This window comes from Lissotriton helveticus, chromosome 3_1, assembly GCF_964261635.1.
Source record: "Lissotriton helveticus chromosome 3_1, aLisHel1.1, whole genome shotgun sequence".
Lineage (NCBI taxonomy): Eukaryota > Metazoa > Chordata > Amphibia > Caudata > Salamandridae > Lissotriton > Lissotriton helveticus.
The window spans coordinates 300,173,122-300,198,889 of NC_136061.1; the positions used below are offsets into that span (position 1 = coordinate 300,173,122).

Genomic DNA, 25,768 nt, shown 5'->3' on the forward strand with positions numbered 1-25,768 from the left:
AACCAAATCAGGGATGCCTAACTCACGTGAAGTTAAAACCTGCTCTGCTTATAAGAGGCGAGACACAACATGCAGCCTTCGGAGACGGGCTGGAGAAAAGGAACTCTCGAATCGGCCACACAGATGTCAAACATATTTCAGGTAAAGCACTTCCTCGCCAGGGCGGGTAACCTCAGTCACGCCAGTGTAAGTGACGGGTTAACAGGTGACGCCATCTCACTATTGGAATTCCCATCAATAAATTGTCTTCTCTGGCGTCTGTATTGTTTTTGTTAAATTTAACTAAACAGAACTACAACTCCCAGAATGCGATGATTTTGCAACCAGAAAGAAAAGGACTGGATCCAACTGCTCGTGCACTTCGTGGAAACAACAGGTCGTCCAGGTGACATGCAGCCTGCTCCTAACCGGCCGGAGATACATGCAAAGTCAAATTGTCAAATGTATTTTTATTGCAACGTTAATGAAAACCTTCAGAAAACGAGAAAATCAATAAACGTCTTTCCACGCCCAGTGGAAGTCTCCATGTGCATAAACAGTGGCTCAGTGGTTGTTAAAATCTTTAACTTTAGACACCTGTTTTTTGTTTCAACGCCTGACACCGGACCTAAGCAGTCTTTTTTAGCTGGATTGGCACAGCAAAACGCCCAGTTTAAAATAGCCACCGCGCCCTCAATGCAGGGGTGCAGCATCTCAATGCGGATGAAACCCCCACCTTCGTGGCCGCCCATAAGACGGTCACCGCGGGCTATTCATTCACGGTGTCTGTCGTCGCATCCAGCGAGACACTTCTGACTGCCCTGAGCGATACACAGGAGGAGTGCAGCAGGAGAGAGGCGGCGGCTGTGCTGTAGGACTCTGGCACTAAACATGCCTGCAGGGAATGCAAGGGATCATCTGAGACCTGACGTGGGTGGGGCTCGGTCCAGGCATGAGGCCGAATTAAGCTGCTCATAGGTTTTGGTGTAAACAGAATCCACGCAAAAAAACTTTCTGCCGGCATTTCTCAATCTCTAAACTGCTTTCCTGCCCATTATAAAGACATGGAAAGTGTAAAAGCGGAGGGTTGGGATCCATACGGGACTGTGCAGCTCAGTATTTCCCGTGCAAGCATGAGTGGCCCCCGTGGTCCAGATCAGGTGTCTGAGAGGAATGGTCCAGCCCGGCGCTGTGCGAGACACCTCAGCTGCCCTCTAGAGCGGGGACACCCTGCAGTCACAGGGAGGTCTGCACAGGGCGAGCTGGGCCCAGGGCGCCAATCTACAGAGGGCTGCAGAACTGTCTGCATTAGAGACCGGCAAACAACAGTGCCCCCTCACATGGCTCCCGGGATTCAGTAGGAACCACTTGTAATAATTTTTATCGTGCTGTGTACGCTCCTTTGCACATCGCCAGCCTCCTTCATTGCCCTCCCATTTCCCTCTCACCTTCTGGATAGCCAACCCCCTCCCCCCAGCAAACAACTTTGAATTAGCATGCCAGAGCTAATGGGTGCTTCGTGTGCGTTGGAGTGAATGTGTTTGTGTTCAGAGGTCAATACTGTAATTAGGACACACACCCCACACCGCATTTTATTCAGCAGCAGCGAGGGCGCTGCAGGTCTGTCTGACCAGGGCACTGTCTGAGCACGGCCGCCTCTGGGTGGACATGTGACAGACAGCGGCCCAGCAGGTGTCACGGGCCGTAAAGCAACCAGTAAATGCTCTCCAGGCCTCTTGCCTCCGAGTTGGGCAGTCACGGACAGCCTTAATTGGGGTGCAGAGGGTCACTCGCGTCCCAAGCCCGGCGCCACTGCACCTGCTGCACAGATGATGGCTGACCTTGATGCCAGCAGAGGCAGGCGATCTGCAGAGGAGACGTGCACGTCCCAGCGCCAGGTTCTGTCGTCGCAGCCGGTGCCAGGCGGTTTCCTGAAAGAAAATGAGCCTTATTCTTTCATCGGCCAGCCCTGCGCGCAAACCCCCGAACACTGTCAAAGCGCCAACATGGCTTTAACAGCGTGTAAATGCTGGCTGTCATCTCAGGGTTGGTCACCCGACACCTCGGCCTGGCTCTCACGGTCTGTGTGTTTTCATTCATCCTCGCAGCTGCCCGTGAAGCTGACCTTTACAGCCGCATGGTCTGGCGGGTATTTATTTTATGACAACATGGCTGACGGGAGGCACGCCACGCCGCACCTACACGTCTCCCTCCGAATGCCCCGCAGAACATTATCTGATCTTTGATTGACTGTGCAGGACTTGGACTGCTCTCAGCTTTTATTGGCGGCCTTGACATCAGTAGAGTAACGTAAAATGACAAGGGCCCACAGGCAGAATGTGAAGAGGGTTGCAAGGGTTGCCCTCTTACCCCCCCCCCGACTCCCCCTGCGCCGCAGGGAGGGTTCGCCCCTGCTGGTCGCTGATATCAGATTTAGGGTATGCCACAATATGAGTGAAACACACACTGAAACGAGACATCAGGCGATGCGAGGCTCAGTTTACAGGGACATTACCGACAGGTACCACAACTTGTTGTCTCAGGACAGGGGCAACTTAAGACGCACTTGACGGTAAAACACGAAGCTTTGACTGCAAGTGCGTGCTAGAAAAGGGTTTAAATAGTATCTAAAATATTCCAGGCTGTCCTTCTTTCGTGTCAGCGTACAAGCCTCAAACATTTAACAAGTCAGGTCCCGGGCCGGCAGCCAATCACAGCGCGGCCCGGGGAATGACGTCACGGGGGTGTCCCGGGCCGGCAGCCAATCACAGCGCGGCCCGGGACACACGGCATCAAGGGGCGGGACTTAAAAAAATAATCAGAAACGCTCACGATTCGCGTTCTGACCGGGAAAGAGTGATGGACAACCATGTCTTCCAATGGCTAGCCTCCACTTATGGAGCTAGCCAATGGAAGAAGGGGCGGTTTCAAGTCCCCACTACTGAGATAACATTAGATTTCGCCCTGGGCGGAGCACTGCTTTGCAGTGCTACGGCCAGGACGAAACCTAATAAAAACAAACCATATCAGTAAGTACCTAATTACAGAATCTATACAAACTGTAGTTGGTAAAGCAAAGGAAAAAGTGCAAATACTTTCAAAGTGCATAATAAAGTAATCACTGTCCAGCAATATACAAAAAAATCAAGCATGTTTTGTAAAACAATCCCCCTTTCTTCTTGCATTAAGGTGACCCAGGGTCTTCCATTGTCGGTGTCTCCCAGTGTTTTCCCCGGTTTGTGTCAATCCATGAATCCTAGTGCAGGTGTCTCCCAGTGTCAGTTTATGTCTCCCAGTGTCTGTGTCTTCCAGTGTTTGTGTCTCACAGTGTCTGCCCTTATTTGTGTCTCACAGTGTTCATGTATCCCAGTGTCTTCCCTTATCTGTGTCTCTCAGTGTTAGTGCCATATTTGTGTCTTTTCATGAATCCTAGTGCAGGTGTCTCCCAGTGTCTGTTTATGTCTCCCAGTGTCTATGTCTTTCAGTGTCTTCCCTTGTCTGTATCTCCTAGTCTTCGTGTCTTTCAGTGTCTCTTCAAGCCTCCCAGTGTCTGTGTCTTCAAGTGCTTGTGTCTCCCAGTGTTTTCCCTGGTTTGTGTCTATCTAGGAATCCCAGTGTAGGTGTCTCCCAGTGGCTGTGTATTGCAGTATTCATGTCTCTAAGGGTCTTCCTCTTTCTATGTCTTCCAGTGTTTGTGTCTCTTAGTGTCGTCCTCGGTCTGTAAATCCCAGTCTTCGTGTTTCCGCCTTCCAGTGTTTATCTCTCCCAGGGTCTTCCCTTCTCTGTGTCTCCCAGTGTTTTCCCATGTGTGTGTCTATCCATGAATGCTAGTATAGGTATATCCCTGTGTCTTTCAGTATTCACGTCTCCTAGTGTCTTCCCGTGTCTGTGTCTCCTAGTGCCTGTATCTCCCAGTCCCTCAGTTTTCATGTCTCCAGGGTCTTTCCTTGTCTGTATCTCCCAGTCTTCATGTCTTCCAGTGTCTGTTCGCGTTTCTCAGTGTCTGTCTCTCTCAGTGTTCATGTCTCTCAGGGTCTACCCTTGTCGGTATCTCCCAGTGTCCAGGTCTTCCACTGTCTGTCTCCCAGGGTCTTCCCTTCTCTGTGCCTCCCAGTGTCTTCCAGTGTTTGTGTCTCCCAATGTCTGCCCTTATCTGTGTCTCTCAGTGTTCATGTCTGCCCTTATCTGTGTCTCTCGGTGTTCATGTCTTCCCTTATCTGTGTCTCTCAGTGTTCGTGCCTCTCAGGGTCTTCCCTTGTCTGTGTCTCCCAGTGTTGTATCCGAAGTCCCCTCTCCTCTCTCAATATTGCCTGATTTTCGACACGGGTATTCTGAAAAGACCTGTAACGCTGCAGCCAGTTCAATCCAATTAGCATACAGTGCGGGTAGTTTTGTGTTTCCTGTCACACACCCCGGAAATCCTCTGCCTACATGCAAATTTTTGTCTTGCATTGATTGACGGTGTCTCAGATGGAGCGGGCCGCTTGGCAGTCATGACATTATATTTCTAAGAGGTGTCTGTGCCTGGGTGAACTCAGCCTCCAGGTGATTGAAATCATGAAATCTACAAGCCTTCTACTAGTGGAAACAGAATTAAGCAAAAGCCTTAATCTGTGAGATCCAATGCACACGCTGAGCACTTACTGTCCAGAGGTTTAGAACACTTTCTTCCCACTCATCATTTACATCCCTAGATCTGACCTCATGCTGTGTGTATCATGGCACAAAGATCTGGAGAACAATGTGAAATTGTCACATTCTCGGACCTCGTGGCCCAATGCTGTACAGGCTAATAGCCTACATTGGATAACATCTCTCTTTCAAGTCCTACCTCGGAATAGGTGGACACAATACATAGAGGGGGAATTTCGAGAGGCAAAAGTAAAGGTGCACAAGGTCAGTCAAGGGACAACTTGGCACTGTATACAATGTGTTTGCTGGTACCTAACTCAGTGGTGCTCGTTTTAGTGACACTGGAAGAATGAAAGAATAAGTAAACCCATCAGGATTCGAACCTGCTGAGAGGCAAGATGGCGACCGTGGTGTGGGATGTGTGAGCAGCTCTGTCCTCTCCCCGGTTCTCTGCTGGCCAAGCAATATCGTGGGGTCGGAGCAGAGCACAGCGTCCTTGTTGTAAAAGTAAACGGAGTATGGAGATGTAACTGCTTTTCTTTTTCGGCGCTGTGGGAAAGCCCCGTACCGAAAGGAAAGGAAGGTTGTAACGGCACCTTTTCTGGCTGGGCGGGCCGGCCGTTTGGTTGGCGTGGAGCACAGAGGTCCGCGCTGCACCTGAGCGAGGGCGTGAACCTGACGGAGCCACGCTGCGCTGACTGAGCCGAGTGTGAATAATACTCGGCGGCGGCGTTTGGCAACGCACACGATGCTGACCGCTAAAACATCTTTGTAGAGGATTAAAACTTCTTCGTGGAAAGGAATCGTTTACTGAAGAATTATCATAACTGCACGTGAGAGCGCCCTTGTAAATCAGCGGTGTCGGAGCAGAGCTTTGGCTGCAGTGCGCGGCATTTTCGTGGAATTTGTCAGAATCGAGTGAAAACAGTAGTGCCCTAATGTTTGGACAGCTGTTCCTATTGCACAACAAAGAGCGTCTTCGGTGGCTGCCCATATTTTATTTTTGCCATAGATTTTCGGTGGTTCGTGGTCGTGGGGGTGCCACAAGACTAGAGAAAATGCCGCCAAAGGGTCCGAACAAGCCGATTGAGACACCAAAAGTTACCACGCGGAGTGGGAAGAATAGAGAAAAACCGGCTACTGAAGGTGCTGACCGCCCGGCGGTTGCTTCACCCAAGGACGCAAGATTGACTGGTGAGACTTTTGATAATACTGAAGTTAATAATCTTGCATTAATAAAGTTAAAAAAAGGTGAAGATAGTCGGGCTAAAATGGGGCCTGCATCACGAACAGTTAGGCAAGGAGGCGCTGCTGGGTTAGGGGTACAGACTCTTCCGGACATGTTCGAGCGGCAGAACGCTCGTAACAATGTATCTGTTCCACTGATTGAGTTACCTGAGTTACCTGAGGGAGAGAATGAAAGTAAGGTGCCTACAGCAGTGGCCCCCCCACGTGCCTCGTTACTAGTAGAGGAGCTTACTGTTGAAGCACTAAGACAAATGAATCAGTTGTGTTGAATGGTCTGCGCTAACACAAGAGACTCAAGGGGCTACAGATGAAACTATTAGAGAGCATCAAGATAATCCAACTGCTGTGAGGGGCTTTTCGGATTTAAGTGATCAGTTGTAGGATGGTGTAGTGCCAAATGAAATGAGCGAACATTTTTACTCGTTGTCTGAGGCCTCGCAGGATGAGGAGTCAAACGCTACTTATAATTCTGATGACGATAGTGCAGTGAGTAGCTCTGAAGGTGGTTCAAGAGCAACTATGAACTCTCCAAATGAGACGGCTACCACTGTCAAAAGGCGTAGGAAGAAGAAAAGACCTCAGCAAGAAAATTCTACCCCTCCAGGTGAGAATCTGAATGTGGCTGATGCTATGACAGGCTATGAAAAGGGGGCTAATGGCACTTATCCACAGGCAACAGCGTTGCACTCAATAACTGATTCACCACAGGAAATCACTTTAGCAACAATATACGAGACTATGATGAATCATAAAAGTGAAAGCAAGGCGGAGAACGCACGTATGCAGGCAACATGTAGCAAAGTTAAAAAAGTCGTGAGACGCGCAATTAAAATTGGGACTGAAACTGCTGAGAGGGTTACGTAAGCAGAGGCCCGTATATCAGCTCTTGAAGATCAAGCGACCATACAAAAAACGGAACTAGAGGCAATCAAGGCGCATAGGGATGACCTGAGTCATAAGTTGTCTGAAATGGAAAATCAGGCCCGTAGGAATAACCTACGTTTTTTGGGGGTTCCAGAAAAGAAAGAAGGGTCTGATGTTCGCAAATTTATTGTGGAATTACTGGAAGAAGCATTCCCTGATCTGACTGTTTAGGACTGGTCTAAAGAGGTCCAAAGGCCCATCGGTTTCCATTCAAAATTAAAACCCCCCGTCAAGGGGAGCAGATCCTCCAGAGGGCTATATTGATTTGCTTTAACAATTTCCGTGCTCGTGAGGATATTTTTGGACTTGCACGACCAGATAAGAAAGCCTTAGCTAAAGATTGTAGCTTCTTCGTCAGACCCGATTTTTGTCAAGCCACAGTCTCCAAGCGATGGCACCTACGTCAACTGATTCCAGAATATCAGAAAAAGGGGGCTGTGGCTTTTCTACAGAATCCGGCTAAATTAAAGGTTGTCTTTAAGGACCAGACGAAATTATTTTTGTCTGAAGTACAGGCTTAAGACTTTTTGGACACATTGGGATGATAAAGTGCTGATTTACTGGTATCTGATCGAATATATACTTTTAGGGGCTATTATAGTGCTGTTATCGCTCTAAGGGGAGAGAATTTATAGAGCTCTCTAATTTTTGTCTTTCTTTTGGGGTTTCAGTATTGTTGCCCTTTTTTGTTCTATCTTCTTTTTCCATTGTAGTAAACTACACATAAACAAGCCTGTGTGCCTTGGCCCGTGGAACTGGGGGAGAGGAGCCCGGTAAACCATTGTAAACAGGGAATGAAGGTCCCTGGGCCTCATAGGATGGAGTGGGTGGGGGGGGGGGGGGGAGGGTGGGCAGGTGTGCATCAGGGTGGGTGGATGGGTGGGTCACGGGGGTTTGGTGGTGCGGGGGTGGGAAAAAAAAACAGCAGACAGGAGGCAGTTAATGCAGAGAGAAACAAAACAGCAAGAAACTATGTTAGATATATCTATAAAGATGGCACGAAGCTTAAGTGACGTTTTGTCTGTTTGTGATATGAACCAACTGCAGAGACAGCCCATGGTTGAAGTAATTATTAGTTATGTCACTACTTAAGAAAATTAAAATTTGTTCTTTAAATATTTGTGGCCTTAACGATCCTAAAAAGCGACAGATTTTGGGGAAACTCATGCAGATTTTACAGGTAGACATATTATGTCTACAAGAAACAATTATATTCCATGGCACAACCGAGTGTATTTAAAAACAATGGGTATGGAATTGATAGTGTGTTCAAAACAAACAGGGACGAAAAGAGGAGTTGCGATTTTGAAAAGACGAGGGTTTGGAAGTATTCTTAATGTAGCAGCTGATAAATGGGGTCGTTGGGCCATTTCAGGTATTAAAGTAGGTCAAATGAGGTTTACATTGTGTAATGTGTATGGTCCAAATTTAGATGATGCTGAATTATTTAATTGTTTAAATTGTCCCCATGGTACTATGTGGAGATATGAATATCAATTTGGAAGCAGCTGCGGATATTAGATCTAACTATGTATATAAGGGTAGAAAGAGGTTGGTGTTTAAATCACTTAAAGCTCTGATTATGGACCACGGCTTATATGATGTCTGGAACTCCAAATTTCCAGAGGATGATGGGTTTACCTTTTATTCTGCTCCCCACGCAAAATTTGTACGATTGGATTACTTTTTTATTTCTACTCAATTCCTGATAAGTGCGAATATCGAGATTCAACCCAAGCTGGTTTCTGACCATAATCCGATGATACTTATATTAGATCTTGACCAAGGAGAGAGGGAAGAACCTCAACAATGGTCGTTTAATAGGAAATTATTGTTGGATGGTGAATACCGTCAGATTATGGCCAACAAGATACAGGAGTTTTTTTAGATAAATAAAGGCACTGCTCCTCTACCGATTGTTTGGGATGCATTTAAATCGGTAGTTCGTGGTGAAACTTTAAGTTTTTCTAGATTTAAACGGAAACAGACCTTGTTAAAACATCAACAGGATTTTGATAAAGTGTTTCTTGCTGAGAAAAAGTTGGCTGAGGCAATAAGGGTTGGGGCGGAAGCAGCTGTACTCAATTTAATTCAGAAAGAGCTTTCTATTTTTAGGTCTAGGGCTTATGCAACTATAGCTGATGTTATAGCTGCTCAATTTGTTTTACATAAGGAGGAAGCATATGAATTTGGAGATAAAACAGGTCGTGTATTGGCCAAAAGAGCAAGCGAAAAAGCCTCCAATATAGATATTTCTAAAGTAAAAGACCTGCAGGGGGTGCGTCAAGAAACCAAGGAGGGCGTGTTGACTGCCTTTCAAGGTTATTATCAGGACCTCTATACGGAGGATGTTGGAGAGGTATCATCTGAGGAATATTTAAATGAAGTAATCCCAACTACATTAACTGAAATACAAAAGAACAGTCTACAAGAGTTACCAGGTTGGGGGGAAATAGAGAGTGCTATTTTAGGACTTGCCCAGGGGAAAGCAATGGGCCCAGACAACATCCCTTTAGAATTTTATCGGTTCTTTAGGAACAGTATGAGAACAGAGTTGGTTGAAATCTGTCAAGAAGCTTTTAAAGGGAATCCTCCCCAGTCCTGGTCTAATAGTAGTTTTCAAAAAGTAGGGCAAAAAAGATACAGAGATGGGGTCATACAGACCAATATCTCTATTGAATTCGGATAATAAAATTTATTCAAAAATGATCGCTAATAGGCTGAATGATATAATGCCGGGCCTGGTTTCATTGAGACAACATGGTTTTATACAATATAGGGAAACCATGGACCATATAAGAAGAATTATCTCTATGTTGGATTGGGCGCAGGGAGAGAATTCTCCGGTGGGAGTGGCCCTGTTGGATGCTGAAAAAGCGTTCGACAGGGTCTCGTGGAACTTTTTGTGGCAGGTTTTGGTGAAGAAGGGGTTTCCAGATGTTTTAATTAAAGCAATAAAGGCATTATATAAAGAACCAGCTGCATACATAAGGATAGGTGGGAAATTATCAGGGAAGGTATTGATAGAAAGAGGGACGAGGCAGGGTTGTCCCTGCTCCCCCCTTCTCTTTGCTTTATACATAGACCCTTTTATTTTATCATTAGAGAGAAATTATGCAATTAAACCTGTTCTGATCCAAAATTCCAAATTCAAAATCTGTGCTTATGCAGATGACATTGCGGTTGTGTCAAATGAGATCGCAAGCTCTCTTCCTATTATTATAGAAGCGGCAGCAACGTTCGGCCGAATTTCTGGCTACAAGCTAAATGTAGGCAAGACCCAAATTATACATTCTGTAGCAGGTCGACCAGAAAATATTAATTGTGATCAAGAGGCCAAATACCTCGGTGTTAAACTGACGGCTAACGTTGATAACATTATTGCAGCTAATTTGGATCCATAATTGTTTCTTCAAATAAAACATTAGAGAGATTAAATAACTTAAAATTCTCGTTGGTAGGACGTACTAATATATTGAAAATGCTCATTTTTCCAAGATTTTTATATATATTCTGGGCTATTCCTTTTTTAATACCCTCGCATTATTTTGCCCGTATAGATAGAATGTGTTCAAGATTCATATGGGGATATCATCGAGCAAGGCGATCTTTAAAAAAATGTACGTTATCTAGGGAGAGAGGAGGCTGGGGTATTCCCAACTTTCAATTTTATCATTGGATAGCATTATTTCAACATATGGGGGTGTTGATCTTACCAGATGATCCTATTGAAGATTTCTCTGCCCCTTCTATTTATGAGATGCTTTTGGGTAAAGAGGCTAAACAATGTCTGAACAGAATTGTGGAACCAAGTTATTATAAAAAGACTAAATTTAAAATATTTTACACTGCATATCTGGTTTGGAGGATTATGAAGAACAAATTCGTAATCTTTAGTAAGTTAACATTGTATACACCATTTCATAAGTGTCCTTTTTTCCCTGAAATATTTAAAGATCGGGTGATGGTAAGATGGGAAGAGCGGGGTGTGCGGGACTTGGGAGATTTGTTTCAGGGGAAGAGCTTTGCTTCTTTTGATTTTTTATTGGGCAAGTACAAATTGCAGCGAGCTGACTTTTTAAAATATCTTCAGCTTCGGGGCTTCTGCGAAGAGAAGCTGTCAAGAAATATGATTTTTCTAGATAAAATAGAGATTCTTGAAGCAATTAAAAGAAGGCCTAAAATGGGTCCTCTGTACCAACTTCTCTTGGCAACGGAGGAAGATGATCTCCTGGCTATAGAAAAGAAATGGCAAGATAAGCTGGGTGTAGAGGGAAGTATGTTGGAAAGAAGTTTGGAGATAGCCACCAGTGTATTATTAAACGGCTCTCTTCAAGCCCAACATTATATGTCGGTGTATGATTTGTACTACACGCCAGCTAAACTAACAAAATGGAAGTCTAGTCGGAGGACCTATTGTAGCCGCTGTAATTTAAATGCTGCAGATAAGATTCATGTTTTTTTCCTTTGCCCGAAGCTCTCCAAATTTATAGGAGATATTGAGAGGTATATTAATGAAAGCCTGGGCATTGGGGTAAAGTTAACGGCACAATTGGTCATATTTGGTGTGGAAGAAAGTATACTGTATAAAAGGTCGACAGTAGAAGAAGCTCTTGTTTTTTTATGCATGTCTGTATATAGATCCTGTATTACCACGCAATTGATAGATCCGGAACCACCAAATTTTGTAAAACGGCAAGCGAAATTGCTATCAATATATCATCTTGAATCATCTCTGTACAAACTTAAGGGTATTAGACGGAAAATGTTTGGGAAATGGATGGGGCAGTAAGGATTCTGATGTTGGTCATATATGTATATTTATTATTTTGTTTTTTGCTGTTTGTGCTCTACAATTTATGGAGTAATAGTGTATTTACTTTGGCACTTATTTTCTTGTCTGTCTGCTGGTATCAAAACTATAAAAAAAAAAAAAAAAGGATTTGAACCTGCATCCGTGAGGTCAAATACAGATTCCTGGCATGAATTCACTGAGCTCCAGACCCGGCACACGTAGGACATGTCACAGACACACACACCGATAGGCCACACGGCTGGTGCTGGCCTGATGGAAAGACGCAATTCTGCAAGTCAGAGGTCCCTGGAGTGAATGAAATATTTAGCACAAACCAAAATGCGCTGAGTCCTGGCAGTCAGTCTGAGCCTGCGGGAGGGCAAGATACATTCAAAGTACATTGGAGGTTTCATAAAATGAGAGCGAGCGTCTTTCTGGTACGCTGGTAGAAGTCAAGTAGTTGGCTGATGTTTACCCGATTTTGCAACTTGGCCCCTTAATGTATTGAAACATTGCTAAAATGCCATCACGCTCTTTACTATAGCGGTTCTTATGCGCTAGAGCAGGTCACATTGAAAAGACACCGGGCACTTCTAGAGATGACAGGGAGACGGAGAGAAAGGGGGTCGTGCGAGAGGGATCTCATTCCACGTGCAGCTGGTGTGGGAGGGCGCGCAGGACAGGCTATACTGAAAGATTATGTAAGTTACCAAGACACGAACACAAAAAGGGTACACAAAGGAAATCAATTTTTTAAGATGAAAAGAAATTCAATCACGTTAACTCACAAGACCACATTGAAGCCATGCCAAGTGTTTCCCATGTTATCTGGAGAGGTACTGGAGCAAGGACAGACAGTTAAGAGCATTCACCAATCGTCACACCAAAGAGTCCAAAGTACCTCTGAACTTTGTGTCTGCAGCTGCTCCCGTCCCCTCACCCTTATGCCCCCCATGAGGAAGTTAGCCTGAAAGAGCCCGCCGGCAAAGCCTCACCTGCAGTTTACACTGCGCATGATCATTCCAGACTAGCTCTGCCCCACCCTGAGGCAGAGGTCAACGAAGCTGCGCGCCGCGCAGCATTTGATTTATTTCATTGGACTGGAGCACGCGGCGGCGTACAATTTAAACTACATCTACGTCTCTGCTCTCAATCACAACTGGTGGCACAATCTACAGCATGATTTCGAGTTTGTCAGGGCCCCCTCAGCACACAGTAGTCGCTGCATTGGTTTGACTGTACTCAAACAGCATTTGTTGAATAAAAGAAAGTTTTTTTAAACTGTCACAGTTTAAAAAAACGTTCCTTTATTCAACAAATGCTGTTTGAGTACAGTCAAACCAATGCAGCGACTACTGTGTGCTGAGGGGGCCCCTCGAGCTCGGTGGCCCCCCGCAATGCGGGGGCCTCTGTTACGTCCCTGCTTGAAGGAGATAATGGTCTCGATGGGGAGTCAGTGGAGTGTGCATAGGTGCTGGGAGATGTGGCAGTGTCTTGGCAGGTTGAGGACCAGTCTCGCGGCAGTGTTCTGGATGTTTTGTAGCTTTCGGTGAGGTTTTTGTTTATTCCAGCATAGAGTGCGTTACCGTAGTAGAATCTGCAAGAGACAAGGGCATGAGTGACATCTTTCTGTGCTCGAGGAGGATCCATTTGAAGGTCTTGCGTAGGAGGCAGAGGGTGTGGAAGCAGGAGGATGCAACAGAGTTGATCTGGCGGTCCATTTTTGATTCTCGTGTTTAACCATATCAAAGGTTGAAGATAGGTCTAGCAGGACGAGTAGGCATGATCCGTTTTGATCAAGGATTTGTAGCGCATCGTCAATAATGTGTGTCATGGCAGATTCAGTGCTGTGACCTGCTCTGAAGCCTGAATGGTGTTTGTTAAGAAGGTCAAAGTGATCAATATGTTTAGTCAATTGGTGGTGTACACATTTTTCAAGTAGTTTGGCCAAGGTAGGAATATTGGCGACAGGACGATAGTTGTTTATGTCAGTAGGGTCGGCTGTGGTTTTCTTTAGGATGGGTGATACCTGTCCGATTTTGAGGGTGTCCGGGATGCAGCCTTGTTGGAGAGAACTGTTAATGATTTTGGTCCAGAGCGGCAGAAGCCACGAGGTTAAGTCTTTAACAGCATTTGCTGGGAGAGGATCGATGAGGTGATTGGCAGGCTTCTGGGTATTAAGAATCTTGCCAAAAGCTTCTTAAGTGTAAGTAGCAAAGGATGACCAGGCTGCGTCATTTTCTAAGTCAAACTTTGAGGGGATTAGGTGTGGCGCGGTTGAGAGTGGATGGGGGTGTTCGTAAGAGGACTGGAGTGTAGTAATAGATCATTTAGGAGATCCTTCTTGATGTTGTCAGTCTTCTGATTAAAGGAGGCAGAAAATTCTTCACAGTTGGGTTGCGGGCGGGCTATGTCTTGTGGTCGTTGAGGAGCGTCCTTAGATTGGGTTTTGATTAATTCAACAACATTTTTGGGACGATTTCTTGCTTGGTTTAGTTTGTGGCTGAAAAAGTCAGCTTTCGTGCGCTTGATCTTTCTATAATAAGTATTTCTCTTTTTCCTTAGTAACATGAGGTGATGAGAAGATGGGACTGATCTCCAAATGAGTTCATGAGATCTGAGAGACCGTCTATCCTCGTTAAGTAGACCGTTGTACCAGGGCTTAGAGTCTTTAGTGGAAACTCTCTTTAGTTGTGGGGACGACCTCGTTAATTATCAAGGTCATAGAATTGAGATAATGGTTGGTGAGATCATGGACGTCGGAAGATCCTGCAGGGGGCAGAAGAAGGTTGTAGCAGGAAGAGGGTAATGTGTTGGGGTTGAGTTTTTTCAGGTCTCTTTTCCAAATCTTTGGTTTTGTGGATTGAACCGAGTTAAGTTTCAATGTTTTGTTGATAAAGAAGGTGATAATATAATGGTCTGACCAGTCACAGGGTTGGATCGACTCCAACGGAATGACGTCACTTTTGGAGATTATTCAATCCAGGATTGAGCCTTTTTTCTGTGTAGGGCTGCTGCAAATTTGGGTGAGGGCTACATCATCAAGGGAGTGTTTGAGACTATTGACCACTGCGTCGTTGTGGTCGTTCCAATGAAGCTTGAAGTCGCCCAGGAATATTTGGGTATTCTGCCGCCCGGCGTTCGTTGAAACAATATCCATGAGGTGTTCGGTGAAGATGAGGTTGTCCCCAGGTGGATGATAGATGATGTGTAGTGAGCATACTGGTTTGCCGTTGCTGCTAATGTCGAGGCGTATGTATTCGCAAGAGGGGAATACAGGGGATATGGCTCTGTTTACAGTGATGTTGCTACGATGTATACAGGCGATACCTCCCCCTATCCTATCGATTCTATCCAATCTAATGATGTCGTGGTTCGGGGGAACTAGAATGTCGATGAGTGGAGTGGAGGATTCCGTTAGACAGGTTTCGGTTAGTATCATCAGGTCCAGCTCCTGTGAGATGATGAGTTCAGCTATATCCGCTGCGTGTCTAGAGGCAGATCTACAATTTAGGAGTGTGCATTTGAGACGGGGTGTGATGAGGGAAGAAGTGGGATCCTGAATGAGAGGGACTCTTCTTAGGTTATCGATGATTCCTCTATTGTTGTGTGTAGATGACCTGTAAGGGTTGAGGGGGATAGTAGGTATGGGCATCTGAATGGGAGTTAAGGGGTTCGTACGAGTGGGTTCGTATGAATGTAGTAGAGAGAGGAGATCGCTCTCAGAGAACGGATTGATTCTTCGCATTGGGCGTGTTAAGATGTTACGAGAGGAAACTGTTTTCCAACTGGATGGAGTAAATTTCGATGTGAGAGTATAGTGGTTCGGGCGCTCCCTAGATGTAGATGTTCTTGCAGGAGTAGTGCGCCATGATTGTCACAACATCACCTCCTTAAAAGATTGGAGGTCCTTTTTGATTTGGTGAAGTACGGTCATAATCTCATCCAGTCTTGGGTCTGGTGCGTTATACATGTGGATGGCTGCGGGGTGGTCCGGTTGGGTGTGTGATCAGGTGCAGGTATGAGTAGTATTGCAGCAATGTTGCGAATATGGATGGATGAGTTGTGGGTGTAGATGCTTGTGTTATGCATGTGGATGGTTGCGGAGTGGTCCGGTTGGGTGTGTGATCAGGTGAAGATATGAGTAGTGATGCGAGAGTGGATGGATGGGTTGTGGAAGTAGATAGCTGAATTGTGGGGGTGGTTGTCTGTAGTGTGGGTGTTGGAGGGGTAATTGGGAGCGGGGTCTGTTCGGAGGGCAGCGAGTTTTCAGAGTTGTAATGGGGTGTCCTATTATGTGCAAACAACTGATCTGGGGAAGCGAGGTGGGGGGAGGAAGTATAATATGTAACATTATGAGGCAAGGCTGAAGTAATGGGAGAGATGGTTATGGGGGGATGAAGTTAGGGGGAGGGGAGCTATGATCTTGCTCTGAGGGGGTTCAATATCTAATGGGGGAGCGTATGCTGTATCCGACGTGCTGACAGGAAGAATGTGTGAGTTAGGTGAAATGATGTGAGGTGTGTTGGTAGGAGGGGTAGTCTGGGTGGAAGTATTGTATGAGTCAGATGTGAGTAGTGAATGGGGTGGTAGAGGGGCAAGGTTGTCCGACGGGGTGGGAGATGTGACATCTTGTGTGCTGGAGATGGGAGTAGATTGGGTAGCAGCTTGGGGTTTAGACACTAGTTTTTTAATGATGGGGAAGATGTTGTCTAAGAGATTTAAACTACGGTCAGTGGCTTGAATGAGGATAGTTCCGTTATTGTAGATGGTGATGGTTGCAGTAGCTTGGAAGAGCTGGGAGGGGGAAATACAAATAACAAGACCAGGCACGGTTTTCCTCGTGGAGTAAATCGATAGTGCACCTAGGAAAGCTTTCCCCCACTGGGCTCTTCGTTTCATGTGGAAAATGATATCCTTGGTTGTAATCCCGTTGTGTGGTGAGAAATAGGGGTCAGCGAAGAGAGTTTCAAGGTGATGTTTTATAAAATTATGCTTGAATCGTTTGGCCGATTTTTTTGAGAGGGTGGCGGGTAAACGATGTTGTAGGTGTGAGTGACTGTGAGCTCCATGCTATGACCAGCACAGTGTGTGAAAAGGGATGGGGCGCAGGGTGGGTATGAGCCTCGTAGAGGTATGTGGTATGTGGCGAGGAGTGCTGGGGGGAGGGTGAGGATAGCAAGTGAGGTGGCTAGATAATCATGGACTGTTGGGGAAAGGGGGGTTGGATCTCAAGTATCCTGGTGGTTGCACAGTAGGTGAAATGGGATAGGGCGCAAGGTGGGTATGAGGAGTGCTTGGGGGTGGGAGGGTAAGGATGGGTGAGGACAAGTGAGGAGGTGGCTAAATAATAATGGACTGAAGGGAAATGGGGGGTAGGATCTCAAGTATCCTGGTGGTTGCACCGAGGGTGCCGGGTTCAGCTTAGGATGTGGGGAAAATAAAAGCAGGAAAATACGCGGGGCTTAGAAATAGAATAGAGTGGAATATATAGAGGGAAGAATGTAAAGACGTTCTGACCTAAGGTGATATTTAGGAGAGGTCTGTATAGGCGGAGATTGTGGGTTATACCTCTATGACAGTCTAAGATGGCCGACTCATTGGGATAGGTCTTGATAACTAGCTATAAAGTCCTTTGTCTGTGTCCATTAAGTGTGAGAGAGAGCAAGCAGCCCTATTTCACTGTCCATTACGCTGATGGGGCACTGTGGACTATCCAGTGTAGTCCTGTTTCACTGTCTATGGGATTGTTGTAGTAAAATAGTCCTATTTCAGTTGTAACAAGTTATATACAGAGGAGATGCTGTAAAACATAGTTAGGAGTGACCAGTGGATGGGGGAGACCCCTTGTCCTTGTTATTTTATGGCACAGCCATTTTGAGAGCGAAACAACCCAGAGCCACTGCACTTAAAAGAAAGTAAATATATGAGTGAATGTAGTTAAAAAGCAATCAAAATAATGTCATGTGATACAAGGTATTCTTACCTTTACCACAATGTCGAGGATGAGGTAGTTTCTGGCAAAATCAGATTGTTCTGCTGGTTTCATCAAGGCCCCATTTGTTGCATAAGGGCTGTGTTGCCATGGTGTTGTGGGCGCAGTGTGAACAATCTTTTCTTTTAAGTTATTCCTTCAGCCGAAAAAGCTGCAACAAACGCGCTATCGGCGTTGTTATGTGCAGCTCATGAGGGGGCGGGGACACGTAACTATTTCAATTCGATGCATGGAGGGTTTATTGTATCTTCGTGGTGGGGCAACCCGGGGCTGCCGAGGCCCAACAGTCTTGCCACCTTGCTCTCGGGACTGCCTCCGCAGCCTCAGCCAGCGGTCTAGCCACCTCGATCTCGGCTCAATGGGGACACGCTACTGCAGCGCCAGTTAGAAAGAGCCCTACCGCCTCTTCCTGTGGCCTTCGGGGGCTTGTCAGACTAGCTGCCTTGCTCTCGGGTCTGCCTCCGCTGCCTGTGCCCAGCAGTCTAGCCGCCTCGATCAAGGGTCACCGGGGACCTGTTGCTGCACCGCCTGATAGGGAGAGCCTTACCGCCTCTTCCTGCGGTCTTCGGGGGCTTGATGCTGCGGACAGGAGGAGCTCTTGCCTCCGTGGGCCGGGCCTCCCAAGGCTTGCTGCTCCAGTAGCAGGAAGCCCGGGGTCCTGTCCTGGGGTCGTGGGGGGTCCACCGTCGTGGTAGAGTGATCTTGAGATATCGGTCTGCTGGACGCCGGGGACTGCCTCAGTAAAGGGAGGAGCCTACCGCCTCGAGTCAGGGTCTCCAGGGGCTTGCTGCTCCGTCGCCTGTGGACTCAGCCTGGGGACCGTGTCGCCTCGGTAGAGGTCTTGAGGCTTCGCTCTGCGGGTCGCTGGAGACCGCTCAGAGTGTACTGGACCACGCTGGTCTCTGCCCTCTTTGATCAGGCAATGATCCTCAGGCTAATTGTCGTGTCCTATCCCATCTGACTGACGGCGACCATCGGGAGCAAGCCAAGCCTGTGTGGACGACGATGGGCGGAGAAGCTCCTAGGAAGACCCGGCCATCTCCTCCAAAGATCGACGCGCGAAACAGCTTCATGGATGTCGGCAAGCCCGTATTCAGCTCCGAGGTCCATATGAAAGTAGGCGCTGTGGAAATAGATGTGCGATTAACACACAATGTAGATGGGGTTAATCCAGTTACTCTTATGAGGTCGGAACCTGGCGATGACTGCCGCTAAAAGGGATATTAACCCGAAAGGGGATCCCAAGCGCTTGGAGCTCTTTCTGAGAGCTCCTACCAGTCGGTCACAGTCTGCTTGTTAGGGTGCTGAGGGACACTGCGTCGAAGGCCGCTGAGAGGTCGAAGAGGATGAGGGCTACTGTTTCTACTTTGTCCAGTAGGGAGCGGATGTTGTCTGTTGCGACGAGGAGGACAGTTTCTGTGATGTGTTTTTTTCTGAAGCCGTATTGGGAGGAGTTGAGGATGTTGTGCTCTTCGATGAAGGTGGCGAGTTGGCTGTTGATGGCTTTCTCAATGACTTTCACTGGGAACAGGAGCAGGGAGATGGGTCTGTAGTTTTTGAGGTCGGTGGGGTCCGCTGAGGGCTTCTTCAGGAGGGGGTTGACCTCTGTGTGTTGCCAGTCGTCAGGGAAGGACGCGGTTGCCAGGGAGCTGTTGATGGCGTGGCGAAGCATGGGGGCATTGGTGTCAGCAGCTCTGTTGAAGATCTGGTGGGGACAGGGGTCCGAGGAGGCCCCAGAGTGGATTGACTTCATCGTCTTCAGTGTGTCTTCGGTGGTGAGGGCTGTCCAGCTGCCAATCATTGGTTTCAGGGTGTCAATGGTGGCTGGTGAGGTTTCAGTGTGTTGGTTGTCTTCGTTGAAATTGTCGCTGATGTTCTTGATTTTGTGTTGGAAGAAGGTGCTGAGTTTGTTGCAGAGGTCTTGTGAGGGAGGAATGTCAGTAGATTCGCTGGTGGGTTGGGGGCGAACTCCTTGATGATGCTGATGAGTTCTTTGCTGTTGTATGCATGTGTGGAGATTTGTCTTCTATTGCTCTTTTTCTCTTATTTCTGATGAGTTGATGGTGGGCATTGGTGGTGGTTCTGAAGAGGTTGTGGGCTTCTTTGGATTTGGAGTTCCTCCAGGCCTTTTCGAGGCGGTGGCATGTGCGTCTGGACTCTCGGAGTTCGGTGGTAAACCATCTGGCTTTCTTGGCGTGTGTGTTATTCTTCTTGAGGGGGGTTATGGTGTTGGCGCTGTCGGAGATCCATCTGTGCAGGGTTCGGGCTGCGGTGTTGGAGTTGTCGTCTTCCGCAGTGGTTGGGGTCGAGTTGCCGAGTGAGGAGGTGAGCTGGTCGTCGGTGATTTTGGTCCAGTTTCTTCGTAGGAGTAGGTGCTGGAGTCTGTGGGTGGTGGGTGTTCTGAAGGTGAAGTGCATTGATTGATGGTCTGCCCACAGGAGTTCGGTGGTGTGGCTGAAAGTGATGGAGTTTCCTGATGTGAAGAGGGTGTGTCCTGCTGAGTGTGTGGGTTCAGTCAGGATCTGGCGGAGCCCAATGTTGTGGAGGTTGTCCAAAAGGATGAGGTGTTGAGGTCTAGTTGGTTGCCCTGGTGGAAGTTGACGTCTCCCAGCAGGGTGTAGTTGGTGGATGCGATGGCTTGCGGGGAGATGATGTCCGTGATAGAGTTCGTAAAAGGTACGCTGGGTCTGGGGGTCAGTAGATGAGGGTTCCTCAGAGGGTGGTGGTAGGGCTGGCCTGTATCTTGAAGTGTAGGTGTTCCATCAGGTCTGTGGGCTCGTCGGGGAGTGTGCTCAGGCGGAAGGTGGATTTGTGGATGATGGCGATTCCTCCTCCCGGGCGGGTGCGGCGGTCTTTCCGGAAGATCTTGTATCCTTGGGGGATGGCGATGGCAATGTCTGGTCCCGAGGTGGTGATGGTGCAGGTTTTGGTGAAAAATGCTACATCCGTGGTGGTGATGTCAAGGAGGCCCCAGATTTCGGTGACGTGTTTGTGGAGTGATCGGACGTTTTGGAGGATGCATTGCAGAGTCTTCGGTTTGGTTGTGTTCTTGTGGGTGGGTTGCGCTGGGTCCGTGTTCCTGGAGATGCCGCAGGTGTGTTGGCAGCTGAAGGGTCCGAGGGTGTCGGCTGGTGAGACTAGCTTGCAGTTGTTGTTGCGTCCTGGGTTGAGTGCGTGGAGTACCGCTGGGTTGTAGCTCTGGTGGTGCGGGGGTCCAGGGGTCCTGGCGCTGCTCGCGGTCGGGTGCAAATGGACCTTGCTTTTGGTGCGGCCGCACTTCGGCCGCCATTAATTAGGAGTCGTGGAGGGCTGGACAGCTGGGAGGCGGGAGCAGGGAGGGTAACTGGCTCGGGCTGGTTGCGCTGGGGAGGGAGGGGCCGCGGAGGCAGAAGTAGTGGCAAAAAACGGGGGAAAGCAAGCAATAGAGGAAGAAAGTAAATAGAAAAACAGGTGAAAAGACACAAAAAAGATCTGAAGAGTAGAAGGGCAGGAGGAATAGAGGGTGAAAATGGAGCAGAAAGCAGAAGAAGAATGTTGGGAGGTGGGAAAGGGTGAAAGAGCTAAAGGGTAAAAAAGGGAGCAGAAGGGGCAGAAAGCGGAGCGAGAAAAAGGAGTAAGAGGGCCACTGGACCACCAGGGATGAGGCACAGGTATAACCTGCTGGTGAAGGAGGGCCTCAATCACCAAACACTACGGGAGTGCAGGGGCTCAGGAGAGGCCTCATTTAATGGTGTAGCTGCGAGGGTGGGAGAGCAATTCACTGACAATGAGTCTTGCATCTGAGGGCCTTAAACCAAAAGGAACATACACATACATTCGCCAGGCTAACTCCTTCTCCTTAAACCGGCATTTGATAGTTGAGGAAACAGGAGAAGCAACCCTCACACCAGAAGAAATTGGCATGCTGACTGATAGGCAACAGCTTATGTTACACAATAAAGTTGATGGTATACTCAGGCGATGTGCTTATCTGTGACATTGATAGTGACGTCCTAATCAGCGACTGGGTAGCTTCAAAGCAAAATACGCAGGCCTCGTAAGGGTAAGCTGTCGAGGAATGATTGTTGCACAGAATGTATTCAATAAGGCAGCATGCACAACAGGGGCCAAGCTTTCTTATTATTTTGGCTGATTTGATTTAAAAAAAACTAAACAACAAAGCCATCATAGAAACAAAGACTACAAAAGGGGGAGCACTAAGAGTAGCAGCTCCCTGTTCTCTGACAAGTGGAGAAAAGAAATAAAAACCTTGGACATTTGCAGGGAGTGAATGAGCAGAGCAGATGCCCGCACAGGTCTCATTCTCAACCTATAAAGTCAGTGCCCCTTTTTGCCGGTTCTGCCGGTGGTTAAGGAGTTCACAACCAGTTGAGAAGGAGAGAAGAGCAAAAACGAGAGTTATATCCCTATGGACCAGGCAATGTGTCAGATATACCTTTATGGAAAATAGCACAGCTTTGTTCAAACATATGTAATATGATGATAATTCTTGCTTTACCTTTTGTTTCTCAACATTTTCAGTGGTCTTCTTGAGTTTAACATTCAACAGATCTTTGAGAGTTACGTGAACAGGCCCGTCTTTCTTCAAAGGATCCTAAAGAAAGAACACAATAGGTTTAAATTTGATCACCATAGGGACTCTGATAATATGTTCTTTGTGACATGAATCTTACAGATAAAAGCCAAATCTCCTTCAATCAATCAATAAGGGGGCGCCTAGTAATAACATTTCGGAACCATTCATTTGATGATAGTAAACTCTGTTTGTAGAACAGCTGGTCCCAGATGTACATACATAGGGGAACCCAATTTTTTGAGAGTTAAGAACATTTGCATCCTTAATGAAACGGTAAGGCACGTTTGAAATTCAATGGTACATATCAGTGCAACAAACGTTATAAATGTAATAAACTTAAATATTACAATTAGAAATGGTAATTTGCTGTACTTACCAAGAACTGTAAACCTATTCCAGGTAAACTTTCAATTCTGGGCGTTTGAGAAATCTAGTTGCAAATAGACCATTTTAAGCACCTCAGAACCGTAATATTAGTTAACAATTGGGCAGGGTGGGGGGCGTGGCCAGCAGCATGGCCGGTTAAGACGTGAGCCTGCTAGCTCCGGCTACCAACAAAGATCCAACTGAAATAACGGCGGCCTCGAGTCCCGATTTTTGAATATCTACGATATTTGGGGGCCCCAGCTTCTTCTGGATACTTGTGAGCGCGGCCCGGAGGAGTGAGTGTCCCGTTCTCGGGAGAAGACAGGGAGCGGTCAGGAGGCCTGGTGAGCGACCGAAGAAGGCGCCGGCTCCGTCTTGAAGGTAGCCGCAGCACCGCTGGAAGCCCCGCGGTTTGCAGAGTGCGCTGTGTCCTGAGCGACGCTCCCCGGTCTGCCAGATCGAGTCGGCGGGGGATGCCCATGACTCCGGCAGAGCGCAGGGCTGCTCCCGAGGATCCGGTGTGAGCCCAGAGGGGGAGAGGAAGAAGGCGGAGGCTCTGGGGCCCGACCGCGGCCTGCTGTACTCCGACACCCGGCATAAGGAGAGCGGGACTGGAGGCTGGTGCAGGCGGGCCGCGCCCAACGTGCAAGGCGTTCAGCGAAAGGAGCGGAACGGCTGAGGGGGCCCCGGACACTGCAGTACAGCCATCACGGGACGCCATGTGGTGAGAGGGGGAGGTCCGGGAGGCATGGTGGCCAGGCCCGGAGGGAGGCCGACTTTGCACCGGGGCCCCCTACCAGCTCACCTGTCCCTGTCCCTGGGGGACACATCAGAATTAAGGCCCCCCGAACAGCTGCCGGTACTACTGGGAGGAGATTTACAAGGAGAAGGCCCACGCTATGCCCATGGTGATGCAGGCCGGATGGAGGAGAAGCGCCAGCCCTGAGGAGAGCGGCCTGCATGGATGAAGTCCTGGTGGAGGTGGGTCGGTGCTTGGACCTGCTGAAGGACGTCCAACTCATCTGCAGCTGGTGAGGAGCTCCGGGGGGCTGCAGAGCCCCGGGACATTGTGTGCGTTTGGAGCTGCCAGTGGAGGGCCAGAGTGATTGTCTGGAGACGGGACTAGCTTTGAGGACTAAGACGACCCCCCCCTTGGAAAGGTAGCGTGGCTGACGGAGGAGAGGGAGGCCCAGTGGACTGAGATTGGAAGGGCTGGGGTGAGCTGCACAGATCCGTTATGCGAACTGCGAGACCTCTTGGGCGTGGAAGCGGTGAGGGGGTCGGTGCCTCCCGCACGGGCCCGGAGGTGGGGAGTACCTTTGCGCCATCTGTGGTGCCTGGGCTGGAACTGGTTCTGAGCGTCGACGACTGGGGGCCCATGCCGGGGGGGCCCTACAAGCAGCGGTCTGTGGCAAGTGGTGCGAGGTGAGTGAAAAGAATCCGGCCCTGATCAGAGGGGTCCCCGTGGGGGTTAGACAGACACGCAGAACAAGATGGGCAAGAAGAACCTGGACCGCAAGCCACCCAAACACGGCACCCTGGACCGGTATGTTGTGGCCCCTCCTCTGGCGGATGGTGATTCGACTGGAGCGCGATCGGACACAGCCCTCCTGATGAGTGCCATACAGGCGTCTCGTGAGGCCCTGGAAAACAAAATTGGAGGTGGGCACGGCGGTGATGCTCCTGCGGCAGGATCTCCGACATTTAGCCGAAAGAGTGACGGCCTCGGAGCCCAGGATAGGGGAAGCGGAAGATAACATACTGGACTTGAAGAAGGGCCTGGTGGACCTACAGGCCTCACAAACAACTTCTGTGGAAAGTGGACGACGCGGAAAACAGGTCGAGATGCAACAACCTCCGCTTCGTGGGCTTTTGGGAAGGACTTGAGGGACAAACATGGCAGGAGTTCCTTCACTCCTGGCCTCTCCGCACATTCCCAAAAGACAAATCCTCCACTTGTTTCGTCATTGAGAGGGCACATAGAGCGTTGCTGGCGAGACCTCCGGCCGGGGCACGGCCGCAGCCAGTCATTGCCCGTTTCTTGAATTTTTTGGATAGGGACATGATCCTCCGGGAGGCTAGGAAGCTTGGGGACATCCGGTACGAAAAGGCCCACATAATGATTTTTCCGGATTACAGCCAGGAGGTACAGAAGCAGCGGCGCTCCTTTGACTCGGGTAAGACTAAGCTGAGAGACCTCCGAATACAATACATGTTGTTATTCCCTGCAAAGCTGATGGTGATGTACAAGGAGAAAACCTATTTTTTTCAGTCTCCAGAGGAGGCGTGGCAATGGCTGGCGGAGCGTCCTCCTCTGGCACGGCAGCAGACGGGGGAGTGGAAGCCACCAGAGACGGACCGCTCTGGGGGGGTCCACGAGGATCACCGAAGCAGCAGAGACTGAGGCAGAGGCGTGGCAGCCGCGACGTGGCGGCTACCCCATACCCCACATCCGGATCATTGCGGAGGATGCGGCGGAGTGCGGTCTCCCTTGACTCGATTCACCCGACGGGTTCCTGGTTTAGCTGCCTGGCAGAAAAGACACGGTCGGAGGGGGAGGGCGAGCATGGTGGTACCTCATCCGAGGGAGAAGAATTGGAGGGGCGCTCGTTGCACCCCTTGGTGGCAGCCATAAAGGACATGGAGCAGGGAAATACGCAGGAAACCGAGGCCTCACAAGGGGACCCTCAGGACTCCAATTCGTGATGATGGGACAGTACCGGTCAGCCAAGTGTGGACTATGTGGCCAGGAGCACGCAAGTTGAACACCCCCCTTATATTTGTTTGTCTTGACTGTATTGGACTGATTTTCTTTCTCGTTTTTTCTTTATTTACATGCTTATGATTATGCCTTCTAACGATTCTCTTTTAGAGGTGTAGAGCGGGCTCGTTAATAGTTGGGGTTGAGGTGGGGTGGGCGACAGACCTCCTTCACCTGGACAGCTATATGTCTGTCTTTAGGATGGCGATGGGTCTGGAAGGGAGAGAGGGGTGGGGAGGGGGGAGTTCATGGGGTGAATCTGTAGGGGTGTTGGGGAGGGGAGGGGGGACCATTGGGTTGTAGGATGGGGGGGTTCATGGTTATTGTTATCTTTTTTTAAGCATGTCGCAGACGGAAATGTTCAGTACACCTGTACACCCTACACCCGGGGCCTGCCGTTGCATGTCCTGACCAAGTTCGATGTCCCCTGAAGTGGCGGGTGGCTTCGGGCTAAAGGCGCAGGACACTGGAACTGTCAAAATCCTTATGTGG

At 48.5% G+C, this 25,768-nt stretch overlaps 1 protein-coding gene across 3 annotated transcripts in view; it reads right to left on the minus strand.

Annotated features, from left to right (window-relative positions):
- Window positions 1-25,768, minus strand: part of PRR11 (proline rich 11) — a 309,219-nt gene that overhangs the window by 101,600 nt on the left and 181,851 nt on the right. For all 3 annotated transcript variants that reach the window (XM_078679847.1, XM_078679846.1, XM_078679848.1), the window contains exon 6: window positions 22,072-22,167. In XM_078679847.1, coding sequence (XP_078535973.1) covers window positions 22,072-22,167 — 96 coding nt within the window. The remainder of the gene's footprint in view (window positions 1-22,071; window positions 22,168-25,768) is intronic.